This window comes from Gossypium raimondii, chromosome 8, assembly GCF_025698545.1.
Source record: "Gossypium raimondii isolate GPD5lz chromosome 8, ASM2569854v1, whole genome shotgun sequence".
Taxonomy (NCBI): Eukaryota; Viridiplantae; Streptophyta; class Magnoliopsida; order Malvales; family Malvaceae; genus Gossypium; species Gossypium raimondii.
In genome coordinates, this window is record NC_068572.1 from 11,589,632 (window position 1) to 11,607,197 (window position 17,566).

General features: G+C 32.3%; 2 protein-coding genes across 2 annotated transcripts; one reads left to right on the forward strand and one right to left on the reverse strand.

Annotated features, from left to right (window-relative positions):
- Nucleotides 1-726: 726 nt before the first annotated feature.
- LOC105790801 (uncharacterized) lies at nucleotides 727-3,755 on the reverse strand. The gene is made up of 4 exons (XM_012618566.2): nucleotides 3,090-3,755; nucleotides 2,934-3,007; nucleotides 2,256-2,400; nucleotides 727-1,994 (listed from the first exon to the last, which is right to left on the reverse strand). Exons 1-4 carry the CDS (start codon nucleotides 3,201-3,203, stop codon nucleotides 1,404-1,406), a joined length of 924 nt encoding a protein of 307 aa, XP_012474020.1. The 5' UTR covers nucleotides 3,204-3,755; the 3' UTR covers nucleotides 727-1,403.
- LOC105790803 (SWR1 complex subunit 2) lies at nucleotides 3,668-7,861 on the forward strand. The gene is made up of 7 exons (XM_052634770.1): nucleotides 3,668-3,735; nucleotides 3,859-3,946; nucleotides 4,177-4,248; nucleotides 4,393-4,436; nucleotides 4,519-4,774; nucleotides 7,091-7,357; nucleotides 7,452-7,861. Exons 1-6 carry the CDS (start codon nucleotides 3,668-3,670, stop codon nucleotides 7,124-7,126), a joined length of 564 nt encoding a protein of 187 aa, XP_052490730.1. The 3' UTR covers nucleotides 7,127-7,357; nucleotides 7,452-7,861.
- Nucleotides 7,862-17,566: the final 9,705 nt, after the last annotated feature.

A 17,566-nucleotide genomic window follows, 5' to 3' on the forward strand; every position in this document is an offset into this window, starting at 1 on the left:
AGTCCCTATAAGTTACAATTTTAGTTTTTGTATTCTACTAGGATTAATTTTTATTTTTATGTTTATAATTTTTTCGAATTTTGATATTTTATCCTTCACCCAAATAATAAAAATCAAATATTTTAGTTCAGTTTATGATATTATATGTAATTTGTAAATTTAATCTTTATACTTTTCAAATTATAAAATTTCAATCTAATTACCATTAAACTACTTAAAATGACATGACTTTTTGTGACTATTATGTGAAAATAACAAATTGACACGGTGCGATAATAAAATTTTAAAATATAAAAGTAAATTTTAAATGATTAGCTATTTGTTAAAATTAAAAGATTTAAATGTACTTTATTTTAGTATATTAAATTGAGGTTTTTAAAGAATTTCGCTTATTCAATTGAGTTACCTTGTATACCAATTCAACCGAATTCTGGGTGAAAGAAAAACTAATTGGTGTGAATTGCTTATTGGCAGCTTTATTTCAATGCTGCAACCATGAAGATGCTCCTCAGCAACCTCTTTAAGGTAAGTTTTGTTACAATCTATTAAACCTTGGCTCTTATTGGCACCTATATCTTCCACTTATTCGCATGCTTCTTAATTATGCTGCACCATCTATTCCACTGATATATCAAAAGTGTTCCTCGTAAAATTCTCTATATTTGGTCGGTGGACATGCAGGTTTTGGTCATTGTTGCTTTGCTGAAGATGATAATGAGGCGAGGATTTTCTGCGATGCAGCTTAGTTTCGAAACTTATCATCTACTTTAAAAGGAATATAATTAGAAGAAAGTACACATCAATACAATGATTTCATGCACTAAGTTCACATCTCATACCTGGTTTTGTGTGGTATTCAGTGGCTCCTTTCTTACATTATAGGTATACATGTTTGCTTTGCAGTGGGAAGCTCTTCCTCTGTTGCTCATTGGGATTAGTGTAAATCAGCCGTATTCTTTACTTCAAGGTATTTCAGCATTGGGCCTTCCTGTTACAACTACTGCTCTCATATCCACATATTGATCTTTGTAAGTACTTCCCTATATCTGAGATTTATGTCCAGAGAAAGTTTTCTTTTATGTGTGAACCATGCAAGCAATCTTTAACTTGTATCCAAATAAGCCCCTAATTTACAATTTATGCATAAATCAACATTTCACTAATACGGGCTTATTTGGGTACAACAAAAATACAGGCATATTTAACAAAACTAAACTAGTTCAAGGGGGTCTTTTTTATCATTAGTAATAGCCAAAGGAGAAATATGTATATATACACACACACATGCATATATGCACAACTCCCTCTTAAAGCACCTGTAGTTGCTATCTTCCTGAGGCTCTGATGTATGTCGAAAGCTAAGGAAGGAAAAAGTATTAGCAAGAGATGAGAGATTATTGGTCTTATCTCCGCAATACTTTTTCCTTTAACTCTGATGAAGAAAGTCTCAGTCTCTTCAGCCTTTCAGAAGTACGGCGCTTCAACCTTGTCATGCTTCTGGTGATTACACCTCTAGTATTAGTTGGGGTAAGGATGCCTACATCCTCATTCCGAGATCCCACTGTTGTTTTACTCCTTGAACACAAGATGTTATTATCATCTACGTGATTCTGAATAACCTTCTCCTTATGACAATTCGAATTTTCACCATCAGCAACAGAATAAGGACAGACTTTAGGATCTTTATTTCCCATGTTTGAATCAGCCGTAGTAATTGCAGCATTTTGAGAATCATGGGTGCTCAACTTTTGCAGCAGCATGTGATCAAAAACTGAGTTTGGAGAATCTCCAGCAGAAAGCATCAGAAGATCACGTAACCTGGCAGCAGGGACATGGAGATTGTCTAAAGAAGGTAGCGGCAAAGACATTGCATTGCTGTGAAGCAAACTAGTAGTAATGCTTGCTTCAGTGCTACTACAAAAAGATTGTTCATTAGAATGTGAAGCATATTCCTCCCAGTCATATGGAAATCCAAAGAGGAAATGACTGCAAACCTGCAAGGGATTAAGATCAAGAAATTTGAGCTCCAAGGGGAGGAGTGGAGTTAACAAAATACACGTGCATTGTGATCCGCCAGGATGTATATCCAAATTTCATTTATCAAATTGGTCTAGCTGTCCTAAGATACATTTTAAATTTAAGCAAAAGCAGGGTTTCAAGAAGATCATATAATATAGTCTTACTATTAGGAATATGATAAAATGATATTGTCGGCAAGGATAAGAATCAATAGCTAGTCTAATGAGAAACCTCACCTTAGGTGAAAAGCCATTTTGAAGTGTACGAGAGGTATTGATGAATCCACTAATAGCAACTGTGATGCCATCGGCAGTTTCAAGAGTGGTGGCATCATGTCTTTTGGCAATGGCTGCAGAGCACAACACTCTTTGTCCTTGCCTCCTGTATGTCACGAATTAAACCGACAACAATTCAGTAAGTGAAATTATTAAAACAAAATGACCAAAGTAAATATACAAAACATATGTTTATAATGATGTAAGTCATTTACTATTCTTAAATCATAACTTAAAATTAATTATTCTTTTTAAAGAAATATGAGTATTTCTTTTACCATCTTTATTATTTCTAACCACAAAAAAAAATCATTTTTACATATTTTTATATTTTTTTCTTAATTTCTCCCCAAATAGTGGGTATGTCAATTCTAGTTATAAATAAAACCACTAGAAAATGAAGAAAGAAGAATAGGCTATTTGTTCATCAGTATTTACAGATGTGGAGTACTAACACTAGGATAGAGTTAAGCCTCATCTAAATCCACATGGAAAAGATAGTTCCTGAGAATCATGCATGCTTCAGAAAAAGCAAATTCCTCCTCTTTTATTTAGATATCTGTATCCATATTTATATTTATATTTATATGAAGAAAAGAAAATAAAAACAAAAATTGAAAGTTGAGTTAGAGAGGCTACCCTCTGCATTCAAACCCTCCAACAGCCAAACCCTTAGGTTGCACCATGCACAACCACCAATCATGCAGTAGCACCTGTAGCCCCAATATTCAATTCTTATAAGAAAGAAAAATAGTGCAAATGAAAGGAAGACACAACAAAGAAAGGAAAACTTACAGAGTTAAGTGATAGATTGGCAAGAGGAGTAGGGGAACCGATGGGGACGGGGACAAGTTGGTCCGACTTACACGGCTTTTCAGATTTTCTTCTCTCTCTGTTTCTCTTCCCCATTTTGGTTGGTTTGCTTCGGGCAGCAACTCGTTTGCTTACCTGCCACTGCCTGCGACCGGCCTTATATTATTTATGTCTAAGAGCATGTTTGGTTGCCCTATTCCGTGGGCCCCGCCTATTCATCTGTTTGGTTGGGTGTAATGCCCTATTACGGGCTTATTACATTACGCCTCTATTCCCCAAAATTGGATTTCTATTCCCTTCCAAAAGCTCAGTTTAGCTCCCGTTTTACCCTCCCGATTTCTATGTCCTGTTTTACCCTCCCGATCCACGCTTCCCCTTTCCGTCTTTTGTTTCTTCCTTCTAGCTTTCTTCTCCACTCTCCTCGCCGTCTTCTCCTTCTCTTTTTTACCTCTCTTTGGCGTCGCAACTGGACTTAGAACACCGATCAGAAAGCACCCTCCATCTCACGTTTTCCGTTCCTCTCCATCGGCGAAACTGGTGAAGTTTTTACTGTTGTGTCCATGGGAACCGGTAAAGAAGATACAGCCGTCTTCCTGGATCGTGCTTCTCGATCAACCAGAGGGAGAAGGTGAATCTTCAACCTAAATTAAGATAGGATTCCTATCACTTAATACGGTTCTTTCTTTTTTTCAAAAAAAATTGTCTGGAAATAATTAATATGAAAACACTATTATTTTCTATTTCCAGGATGACGAAGTTGCTGGACGAGGAAGTTGAAGAGGACGAGTTGTTTTGGAATCAAGAAGCTTTTAAAGAGATTCAAGCACACACTTATTCTAGTGAAAATACTCTCACCATATTCTTAGATTATAGAATTGATGTTGATGTATTGGAATACGGGTGATTTGATGTTACCTTAAATTCGTACAAACTCTGAAAGTGTTTATTTAGAGCGACAATATTGGGAGTAGCTAGAAATTATGATCACTACTTAGTTTATTAGTTTTAGGTTTTGATTAAAGGATTCACAGGCATTAACCTTTTTTTCTGTTTGTGGTTCTCTCCTTAGGAGGAGAATGATGTCAATTACGAAGAAGAGCCAGAGGTTGCTGATGTGTTTGATAGTGACTTCGATGAAGATGTTTGTATTGCTCTCTTCTCTACACTTGATTTAATTCATTTTCTATAATTACTCTTCCGTTGTAGGATATCTTTCTTAGTGCTAAGAGAACTTCACACCTTTGGTATCTTGAAAATTGACTCTCTTCTATGGCTTGGCTGCTAGGAACCTGAGCCAGATGAGAAAGTAGAAAATGAAGCAGATGAAAGGTTTAGCTTCTTTTACCTTTTTTGTATTGTATTTACATCTCCATTTCATTGCCCTTATTTTTATATTTAATCGCCCTAGCAGGGTTCACACAAAGAAGCGTCTGATATTTCCTGGAAAGCCTTCTATGAAGAAAAAGGAGAAAAAGAAAGTTCTTTCAAATTTAGATGGTGATTCCAAGGATGAAAATCTTACTCAAAAGACTTCCTCTACACAGCATCATGATGCCCTTGATGATGCAGAAGGTGAAAGAATTATAAGGAAATCTACAAGAACTTCAGTCATTGTTAGGCAAGCTGAGCGAGATGCAATACGTGCTGCTCTGCAGGCAACAATGAAGGCAAGTTTTTTGGTTATTTTTTTCTTCTTTTATAGGAAAATATTTCTAGTAGACATTGTTATATCAAAAATGGGAAAATAAAATGGATCATGGTATTGGTTACTGCATATATCTTTTCTAACTGATATTTATATGTGTATAAATATATATTCTTTTGTATATAGATGAGATCTAGTTTAAACTTAAGCAAAATAATACAAGAAGTGTTTTCATAACGACTGCTTTGAGTATTATACCATTTGATGTTTGTTCTTGACTCTACTCTTGTTCTTGAAGCTTTAATTTCACCGGTGAGAGACTTGGGTATATGTTGGAGGGAGCTTAGGGGGGATGATTGTCTCAAAGTGCCATAGTATTTCCTAGATTCCTGATGTGTGAATTGACGTCTTTGTACAAGTAAAAGACATTCCTCCCTTACTTTAAAAAAGGAAAAGAAAGAATATAAAGAAAAGGAAACTGTAAATCAAACTGAATGGGAATCCCAATCTTTCTGAGGAAATTATTCCTGCATTTTGGCTTGGCTCCTCCAAGAAAGAAAAAAATAAAAATGGATGGATGTATAGTTTTTTGGCCACTAAGCTGAAAAGGATTAGTTTCATTGCACTTCATTCTGCGTCTCTTGCATGTAGCTATAGATTTGGATATGGATGAGAATTTCAAGTTTAGGTATAAGGTTTCTCTATATTATTTTTCTATATGTTGTCCTCACCTTTAAGCCTTATGAATTTGGGTATAAATCTTTATGCCTCAAGCATCATTTCCCATGAAGAAATTAGGTTCTTGTTGTTTGTGACCCTCCCCATCCCCACCTGCGCTGTTTTTCTAGTCTTTGATCATCTTGCTCTGGTGGTAGATGTGGTTTCTTTAACCAATTTGATGTTGGTTATGATTTAATATGGGTGTTCTTTTTCTGCAAATTTTGATCCAAGTAGTTTCCAAGGTTAATCACTTTGCTAAAGAATCGGTATTAATTCCGTGAAGACTATGTCTAATTAATATTTCACAATGACCTCAGATTTAACAACATAATCGCACTTGTGCATACAAAGTTTTAAATCCATCCGATATTTCTATCACATCTGTTGAGAATATTGTCTTTTTATATATATATTTGATGGTTTGAAATTATTTATATCAAATGATGTTAAGACGTTTGTAATTACTTGGAAATTTGATGGGCATGATCTGCTTGAATAATTTTTCTTGAAGTACCCATGTCCAGCACTTGTGTCCAACATGTGGATATGGAGTTATTACCTCTAAAGATCCTCCGAATACATGGGAAACCTTAGAAAGGCTTAACCGTATCGGATACATACTTGTATCCAACACTCACACCCAAGTCCGACTAACATAGGTATGAAACATGACGGTTGGATTAAGCGGACATATATATTCATGTATGTGCTACATCAGCACCATACTGACTTTATAGCTCAATTCACATGTTTTCTGTTGCCTTAGACCTTGTCATGCTACTTCTAGCAACAGAGTGCAACTTTATTATCTATGTTTAGATAATTATACATAGAATGTATAAGTTTAGATTATTATAAATAGAATGTCCTAATAAAGATATCAAGAATTTCACACAACACTTTATGCACAAATCTGAGTGTTGGTTATCTAATTGAGCATTGAAATGCATAGCTATTTATGGTCACTTGCACTTGTTTTCCCCTCCATTTGAGGTTTGCATTTTCTTTGAGACCATAATGTAGTTAGAAGCAATAAAAAAACTATCACTGTCTTTTACTGCAACTTCTGTAATCCTTTGGTTGAAACTCATGAACTATTCAGAGATGTGAAACTGTCAAGTTGTATACGGTCAGAATTTGATGCATGTCTGTGTGTGTATGTATTGTTTGATTGTATAATTTGGAAAGAGTGAAAATGTAGCTATGCCATGTTCTATATTCTTCTTATTTCTGGGGCTATAGATTTAAGCAATTAATTGAACTTAATTTTAAAGCACAAGTTACAAACATAACTGGTAGGCATGTCGTGCTATCCTGGTAGCCAAAGCCTGGTGGGTTGTGTCTCAATTGATTTGTCTTTATTGAGAAAACAAATGAAAATTTATTTCATGAGAATATTAATATATGATTTGAGAGATGTACTGCTAGGTTTGATATATTAATCTGAAACTACAACTTTTGGGATAAGAAAATCCATAAATTTGAATGTGTTCTGTTTTGATGTTGTCAATATTTCTATCAGAAGCAAATGTTCTGTCATCCAGCTTTAATTCTAGTTTATTCTTGTGCTTTTCCTTTGCTACATGGAACTTAAGGAGGTTACAATAATTTTTAATAGGTACATTGTGAAGTAAGAGGGAGTCTTGAACCTTGAGATGTGGGGAAACCTTGAGATCAATTGAATGTGGGGAAGAACTTTGCAGATTTAAGAGCCTTACCAAGATCAATTGGAAACCTTGAGATGCTTGAAGGGTTGGACATAAGTGACAACCAGATCAGAGTTTTGCCCGATTCTTTCAGATTATTGTCGAAATTGAGAGTTTTCCGAGCTGATGAGACTCCCTTGGAAGTTCCACCAAGAGAAGTAATCAAATTGGGTGCTCAGGTAATGCTAATCTGGCTACAAATTTAACTTGCTGGGACCTTTCCTGTTTGATTTCTTATGAGCTACTAACTCATTCAACTTCTTTCTATATTAGGCTGTTGTTGAGTTCATGGCTGATCTCTTTGCCAAGAGGGATACCAAGGCAGCACCACCAAAGAAGGAGAAAGGTTTTTGGTTCAGGATTTGCTCGATTTGTTGGCCGTTCCGGACCGCAAATACGGACGACAACATGTAACCAATGAATTACTACTACAGTTTTTTCTTTTTAGCCCCATGTAAATATCTCAAAAATGTTTTGGTTTCTTGTCAAGATGCGTGTGTGTGTTTTTTTTTATGCCAGTTCCATTACTTTGTAAATTATTTGTGAGATTGGTGAGCTTTTCTGCAAAGTTCAAAATCCTGATTGCTTGCAAGTGTTTTCAGATTCAAGTGAAGTGAAAAACCTATAATTGTAAATCTTTTGGCATCTATTCTATAGCATCCAAATTCTACTTTTAGTATAAATTTTGCTTCTAAATGCCTATGTATTGCTATTGCACAAAGGAAATGAGTGACGCATGAAAAAACATGTGAACAGTTGGAATAGAATTTAGCCACCAAGAACAAATATACATAAAAAAAAAAAGGGAATAAATTCTTTTTAAAGAATTTGTTTAGTTGTTCCATGTAGTTTCTTCTATTCAGAAAGTAGGTGAAAATAAAAATACAGTAAATTTTTCAAAGTCTAAAATCATTAAAATAAGAAAAATATATAAAATTCTCAAAAATAAAATACAAAATAAACAGAAAATCTCAAGAAAAACAGAAAAAAAAAACACAAAATAATAAAGATATATAAATACATATGAATCTACAAAATATAAACACTAAATTTATCTTTATTCCTTCTAAATATATGAATTATTTATATGTTAATTTAGCTTATATATCATTTACTATTATTTTATTTATAATATTTTAATTGTATACTATAAATTATTAGCATTTTAATTGTATACTATAAATTCTTCATTACCATATTTATCTCTATGCTATTAATTAGTCACAAAATATTAATTATACATCATATATTATTAGGTTATAGTTACACGAGAGTTCGTTGATTTTTGCTAGGTAAATACATATTCAAACTTTAGATTAAATTATATATTTTATTAAATTATATTTAATAATAATTATTTTAAATTATATTTTATAGTTTATATATTATGATTTTAGTAAATTCATATAAGAATATTTAATATTAAGAATTTTATTAAATTATATATTTTATTAAATTATATTTAATAATTATTATTTTAAATTATATTTTATAGTATTATATATTATGATTTTAGTAAATTCATATAAGAATATTTAATATTAAGAATTTTATTAAATTATATATTTTATTAAATTATATTTAATAATAATTATGTTAAAATATGATTAAATTATTTATTATTTATATTAATAATCTTATTAAAATTTAATAACAATAACAATAATCATCTACCTACAAAAATTCTGCTAAGGGTATTCTAGTCATTTTAGTTTTTTTCCCTTATGCTATTACAACATCATTCCATTCAACCAAACACAAGAATACTATTACAGTTCTATTCCATTCCATTCAACCAAACTAAAGGTGTTCATGGCCGGGCACAGCCAAAATTTTAGGTGTAGGTCCGACTAGGTTTAAAATTTTACCTAAATCTAATCCGGATAAAATTGTTAAAACATGAATTCAGCTCATCCGTATTAAACTTTTTATGTAAAATTCTTTAAAAACATATAACACATTAAAATTATTAAAAATATTAAAATAAATGTTTCTAAGTAAATGTTCTAAAATAGTAACCAAATTAACAATAAAACAAGAGTTATACAATATTCAAACAATAACAATAAAATAGTAACAACATAATAGTGAAATAGTAGCAAAATAATTAAAGAAAAAACAAGAAAATGGCAACAAAACAGCAAAAAAAAGATAGCCGTTTTTTTTCTTTGCATATTCGGGCCAAGCCAGATTCAGGCCAAAAAGCCTTACCCGAGACCCAGCTCATTTTCTAAACGGCCCTTATTTTTTCCCAAGCTCATTTTTCGGGCTTATATTTTTACCCAAACCCTCCTACTTTTCGGGCAGGTCTTTGGGTCGGGCTAGGTGATCGGCCCATGAACAATAAGCAACTATATGTATAATGTATCTCTAATAGGTAAAATTCTACAATTAATCCCTATAAGTTACGATTTCAGCTTTTGTATTCTAATATAGTTTATTTTAGTTTTATACTTTTGAATTTTAAAATTTTAGTCTTCACCCAAATAATAAATGTTAAATTTATTATTCGTATTGTATGTAAGTATAAAATTAATCTCTATTTTCTAATTTGATCATTTTAATCATTATATTTTTGAATTTTGCATTTTCAATCCAACAACTACTAAATCCCTTAATTAAAATAACATGGCTTTTTATGAGTATTATGTAAAAATAGCACGTTGATGGGGCATTAAGCATGTAATAATATGTTTGTCACATAATATTTTGAAAACAATAGAATTGAATTTGACTTAATTTAACAACTACAATTTAGGTCAAAACTAAAATTTTAAAATTTGAAAATACATAATTAAAATGATTAATTTGAAGTACAAAGATTAAATTAAGTAAGTTACACATTGTATAAACTATAAAGACTAATAGCAAAATTTGACTTTGAGTGAGTAATTATTTTTTAAATAAATTTAATAATAAGTTAAAATTTAAATTTTAAGCGAGTAATTATTTTAGGTATGATAACTTTTTGGCCCTCTAAGAGTCTAACTTTACAATAAAATTATTTTATCCTTTCATTTAATTTTTCACCTCTTTTAGCCTTTGAACTTCAATTTTTTATTATCAAATCATCCCAAAATGGATGGAAAAATTAACACTTGTTAACTTTGCTAACATGGCATACACGTGGGTTGTCATGTGGATGATATGTCGAATTTAATTAATTTTTTAATTTTAAAATATTTAAAATTATTTTTTATAATTTTTATACTTTTAATGATTTTTATTTTTAAAAATTTATTCTTATAATTTATTTTGAATTTTTAAAATTTAAAATTAATTAAATGCTAACGTATTATCCACAAGGTAATCCTTTATGTTGGGATAATTTGACAAAAACACAAATTTAAAAATTAAAAAGATAAAAAAATTAAATAAAATGTTAAAATTTAGAGCGAGTCGAAATATACCACATGGCATTTTAATTAAATAAAATAAATAAAATCCAATACTAAATAAAAAATAAAATAAAATAAAATATTTCTCTCCTTCACCGTCTCTCCCCTTAAACTATGATAATACCTATCTCTTGAAACGGCCTGAAAATATATTCCTCCATTTTAGACATTTCCTTCTTTGTCTCTCCTTTTCTCATTTCCACTCCAAACTGCTACTTATGCATCTCTCCTATTACATATGGTGATTCTAAATGAAAATTATGTATGTATGTTTGAAGTTTTTAAAACATATAGCCAGCTTCTTCTTCAGAGTAAAAAACAATAAGGTAAACTATACCATTCGTCACTAAACTATAGGTCAGTTTTCATTTTGGTTACTAACTAAAAAAAATTATAATTTAGTCATTGAATTATTCAAAAGTTTTAATTTAAGTCATTGGGTTGTTAATATTTTTTTAAAAAAAGTTCTGCCAACGAGCTCCATGTAACGATTCGACGATCAATACAATGGATTAGTGCCAGTCGACGAGTAGAATAACATATCTTAGATCCAAGTTGATCTGACGGTCAATGTCAAAGATCGGAGATCGGAGAAAAAACTTGAATTTTAGTTCACAAATCCATGACATTCAAAGTTGTTTCGTGAAAACAACTGTAGTGAACAAGCCCAAATTTGCCTGGGGCCCAAAACCCAAACAGCTCACTCAACCCAAGCCCAAAACATCAAATCAAAAAATAAACAAGTCAAACCCTAGTGCTACAGTGCCGCACCCTAGCCTCCTGCCACCGACTTTGCCACTGTACGGCCTCCCTCTGCCCACCTTCTCTACCTGCAAAATGAAATGAAACACGCAACAAAAAGGAAGAAAATAACAAAATAGAAATAGGGAATCGGCTATAAAAGCCGATTTTGATTTGTATTTTGGGGGGGGATTTTTCATTTTTTTTCTTTTTCCTTTCGGCTAAGGCCGAATATGCTGTAAAGAAGAAGAGACTCTTCTTCTCTTTTTTTACGAAATATTTGAGAAAATAAAAACAAAAAATGTTCAAAGTGATTTCTTTTTTTATTTCAATATGTCTGTCTCTTTTATCTTGATTTTTCTTATTGTTTTTTTACAAACGAAAATAACCTAAAAAAGAGGCTTACTGGAGTCATCCCGTGGCCGCGTCGTCGAAGGGTGGCTCTCCGTTGTTGGGACCAGACCTGAGGGGGCCGAGGCATTCCTCATCCTTTTCTTAAGTTTAGAGTGTTTTTGGTATTTTGGGGCTTGGATCGGGGTTCGAGAGATCATTTTAGGCCGAAAAGGCCCATTTTTCGGAACTCCAACCACCGTGTGCGGTGGCCGATGGACGGCGGCCCGATGATCGGAGACGGCCGAACTCTGGCCGGACTAGAAGCCGATAGAGAGAGAGAGAGACTCTCTCTATTTTTTTTTGAAAAATAAGGGGTAAAACTATTTTTTGTTGATTTTTCAATATTTATAGGGTTTAAAAACGGCGTCGTTTTGGACCTTAGCATCAGTGGCTAAAACGGCGCCGTTTAGCATAAAACCCAAGGGCCGACCCGAGTCCGACCCGAACCGCCTAGGATCTGCGTGTTTCTGGACTAAAAGGGTTATTTTCGCCCCTAGTCCTTTCGCTCTTGAGGCTGGTTACAATCGGGTCCTATTCTTATTTTTATTTGGCCGCATATTTTTATTTGTTTCCAATTTGGTCCTTAGACCGTTTGGAAAGGAGAACACCTGAACGACACTGTTTAGTCGGTGTGGGACATTTTCCTCCTCGGTCCTCGTCCTTTCAGGTGTGTCTTGATTTTAGTCCTTCTGTGCTTTTTATTCTTAATTTCAGCCCAAAAATCTTGTTTACTTTTTGATTTAACCCTTAATTTGATATTGTAATCATTCTTTCTATTAAATCAATTATTTTAACAGTATTAACACTGTCATACCATGTTATTATTTATTATTAGTATTATTATCCTTATTTCATTTATGTTTTTTTTTATTCTAAGATTTTGTTATATATATATATATATTACACACACGCACACATATTTTATGTTTTTATATTTATACATATATATTTGTTATATTTCACAACTTTAAAATATGTATATCTTTGATTTATACAAATATACTCTTATGCTTTTTATATTTTATAATTTATGTATATATTATACATGTCTTTTATAACACATATATACACTTATACGTACATATTTGTATAACCTATTTATATACATGCATATATACATAATTTTATATTTTTATATGTTTTATAATTTATACACACGACTATATATATCTACATACGCATCTTCTTTTTCACAAATATATGTATACCTATTCATATATTCTCTATATTTTGAAATGTAAACCTTTATATATATTTTTATTTTATAATTTAGACACACATACATCATTTATATATTTTACAATTTATGTACATACATATATATATATTTACGTATATCCTTGTTGTCTTGTTTTTATATTTTATAATTTCCACATGCATATACATGTACATGTACATATTCATATTTTATATCTTTATTACTTTGTTCATGCTCATTTTAATTATTTATTCACGTTTTCATTATTATTTTGAAAGAATATTCAATCTAATTTGTTCATATGTTTGTTCTTCTACGTGTTATTAATTTGTCCTCTTTATCCATTCATTTTTATTGTTGTTGCTTGTATTATTTTTTACTATCGCATTCAATATTGTTTTGTACGCATATTAACCTCCTGTTTCATTTCTACTATTCCAAATTAGATTAATTTATCTCGACGCATAAGTTTCGACTTTCAAATAAGTAAAATTTCATGTTTAGATTCGAGAGAATTGAGCCCTAACGTATTGGGTTTCAATTTTTTCATTGAATCTAAATAATCGAAAACGCTTTTTAATCAAAAAAACATAAATGAAAAGCTCATTATCGGGAATTCAATACGTTGTGTCCTAACGCATTGGATATGACACGTTGTTTTCTCGAGATGAGGATTTTCCTAAAATAATAAAAGCAATATTCAATGTTTAAAATTTTGAGAAATTGTGCCCTAACGTATTGGGCTGTGATTTCTTTATATGACTTAAACAATTGAATATCCTTTTAAGTTTTATTGCACGAGTTTTTTTGACAAGCTCATTTTGAGGGAGTGAAGTATCACATCCTAACTCATTGGGTGTGACATTTCCTCTTTTCGAGATGAAAGGGTCTTAACGGGTAATTCGATTTATATAAGTTTTTAAAACAAAGGATCGTATTTTAAATCTCTTCAAAGTTTTCAATTTTCAACATTAAGACATTAACTAATCAACTAGGTACCAATTTTTGGGCGTTACGAGGGTGTTAATCCTTCCTTGTACGTAACCGACTCCCGAACCTATTTTTTTGAATTTCGCAGACCACAAGAATTTTTTAATAAATTTAAACCGTTTATTAAAAACAATCGTTTTACGAGGTGACCCGATCACACCTCATCAAAAAATATTGGTGGCGACTCCCGTTTTCTTTTTCATTTTTTTTAAAACACAAGTCGACCCCGTTTTATCAAAAAAATGGTGTCAACATGTAGAAGAGAGCTTTCGGTTGGTACAAACAGTGTGAATAGAAAAAGCTATATAACATCGATTTTAATAGCTCAATGATTTAAATGAAAACTTTTGAATAACTTAATGACTAAATTGTAACTTTTTTAGTTGAGTGACTAATGGTATAGTTCACCCTAAAAAAATACAGAGGGAGATAGAAGATGAAATAAAAAAGAAAAATTAATTAATTAAAATATTTTTATCATGTGTCATAATTTTATTTGTTCAAAAGTTTTTTAAACGGTACTTAACAGTAGATCAAGTAGCAACTCAATAGATCAACTCAGTTGCGAAGCCAGAATGTTTTTAGAGGGGGTTGGAATTAAATTATATATTTTTACAATAGTAAAAATACAATTTCACCACTTTAACAGTCTATATCTTTATAATTTTTAAATGATTAAATCAATATTTTATCATATTGAGGGGCAAAGTACAATTTTACCATTACTAATTTAAAATTTTATAAATTATAAATGGTCTAAATAAAAAATTCATTTTGAGGGGCCAAGGCCCTTGACAAATTTTTTAACTAATATCGAATATATTTTATTTCTCATATTAATAGTTCAAAATCTCTTAAGTCGTTAATAACTTTTTGATTTAATGACAAAAGTATTATGTTGTATACATTAAAACAATCTCATGCCTTTTTTGGATGTTACTTGAAAATGAATCTTGTAAATTTTTTAAGTAATGATGGATTTTACAATATCATCCATTTGATAATTTAATTTTTCTAAAATATAATTAATCACTTAGGAGCTGTATACATTTTACCTGTTGTGCGGAAACGTGTAAAAGAGTAAAATTATTGTACTAAAAAATCACACTAAGTTCAATTCCCAGGAAAGAGAGGTGGATCAGAAGGATCGCTTAAGTACCAAGTCTTTCCTAGCCAGAATATTCCTCAATCGTAATTTAATAACACAATAAATCACTACAATCACACTCACAATTCATACAGAATAATACAATAAAGAACACAAGAATTTAACGAGGTTCAGCAAATTTTGCCTACGTCCTCGGGCACTGCCAAATATATTTCACTCCAAAATACAAGTGAGAATTTACACACACACACAGAGAGAGAGAGAGAGAGAGAGAGAGAGAACAATGCCTTAAGTAGAGAATGGCAAATATGAGATACAGAATGAGAGATGGCTATGCCTATTTATAGTTGAGGTTCAAGGATCAACTTGTAAAGTCACTTTACAATTAGGGACCAAATATTGCAAATATCTCAGATTTCTTATGCCAATATCTCGATACTCATATCTTTGACTTTCCAATATTTGATACCCATATCTTTGACTTTATTTGATACCCATATCTTTGACTTTCCATAAATATGGATGATTTCCAATAATTTCCACCTTGAAGATTTGATTCGAATAATCTTATCTTCACACAATTCTCTCTGCCTTTGTCAACAACACTTGATAGTGCCTTCTTCAACTGTTAAACAATATTGACCAAGTTCGAACAATGTTGGAACTTGATTGTTGTTACCACATTGGTCATCATATCTGCGGGATTATCTGCAGTCTTAATCTTCTGAAGGTGAATTTTCCGCTCATCAATAATTTCCCGCACAAAATGGAAACGTACGTCGATATGCTTTGTACGTGCATGATAGACTTGATTCTTTGCTAAATGAATAACACTTTGACTATCACAATATACATTAATATACTCCTGAACCAATCCCAAGGTTTTAACCATACCTTGTAACCAAATAGATTCCTTTACAGCCTCTGTTACAGCCATGTATTCAGCTTCTGTGGTTGACAACGCAACTATAGACTGCAGTGTAGACTTCCAACTTATTGGTCCTCCAGCAAGTGTAAACACATAACCAGTGGTTGATCTTCGTTTGTCCAAATCACCGGCATAATCAGAATCAACGTACCCAATAACACCTTTACCAAGTGTAGTATCCTGCTTGAACAATAATCCAATATCCATGGTATTCTGAATATACCGTAGAATCCATTTCACAGCTTGCCAATGTCCTTTTCCTAGATTATGCATATACCTGCTCACTATACTAACTGCTTGTGAAATGTCGGGTCTTGTACACACCATTGCATACATCAAGCTACCTACTGCATTAGAATACGGAACTTGTAACATGTATTCTTGTTCCGTATTCATCGAAGGAGATAGTTGTGCAGAAAGCTTGAAATGAGAAGCCAACGGGGTACTTACAGCTTTTGTCTGCTCGTTCATGCCAAACTTCTGTAGTACCTTTTTCAAATATTGCTTCTAAGACAAACTAACTCTGCCATGAGCTCTATCCCTACATATTTCCATGCCAAGAATCTTCTTAGCTTCACCTAGATCTTTCATCTCAAACTCAAGGTTGAGTTGAGTCTTCAATCTCTCAATTTCAACTTTACTCTTAGATGCTATCAACATATCATCAACATATAAGAGCAAGTATATGAAAAATCCTTCTTGTAGCTTCTGAAAATACACGCAATGATCAAATTTACTTCTTGTGTACTTTTGCCCTTTCATGAACTGATCAAATCGCTTGTACCACTGCCTCGGAGATTGTTTCAATCCATAAAGCGACTTTGTCAGTTTGCAAACCCAATTTTCTTTATCAGCAACCTTGAATCCATTTGGCTGAGTCATATAGATTTCCTCTTCCAAATCACCGTGTAAAAATGCTGTCTTCACATCGAGCTGAACTAGTTCAAGATCATATTGCGCAACCAAGGCTAACAAAATCCAAATAGATGAATGCTTCACAACTGGAGAAAACACTTCATTGTAGTCTATTCCTTCTTTCTGAGCGTAACCCTTTGCTACCAATCTAGCCTTGTATCGAACTTCATTTTTACCAGGAAATCCTTCCTTCTTTGCATATACCCATTTGCATCCAATTGCCTTATTTCCTTTGGGTAGTGTCACCAACTCCCAAGTCCTATTTTTATGAAGAGACTGCATTTCTTCATTCATAGCTTGCTTCCACTTTACACCATCAGGGTTACTTCTTGCTTCTGTGTAAGTAGAAGGAACATCATCATCTGCAATTGGAAGTGCATAGGCCACTATATCATCAAAGCGAGCAAGCATACGAATCTCTCTTCTTGTCCTTCTATATGCAATTGAATCATGTTGTTGTAGAAGTTCTTGGGTCGAAACTTATTCATTATTTGTTCCTTCAATTTTAGCTGGATCATCATTAACTTTTTCAAGCTCCACCTGCTGCAAAGTACCACTGGTTTTGTTATCGTTTTGTAAATCATTGTTCTTCGTCATGGTTGATTCATCAAAAGTCACATCTCTACTGAAAAATCTTTCTTGTATCAGAACACCAGAGACGGTATCTGATACGACCCGCCCCCGGGAACGGCTATTGTTTCAGCCTACAAGCAAGGC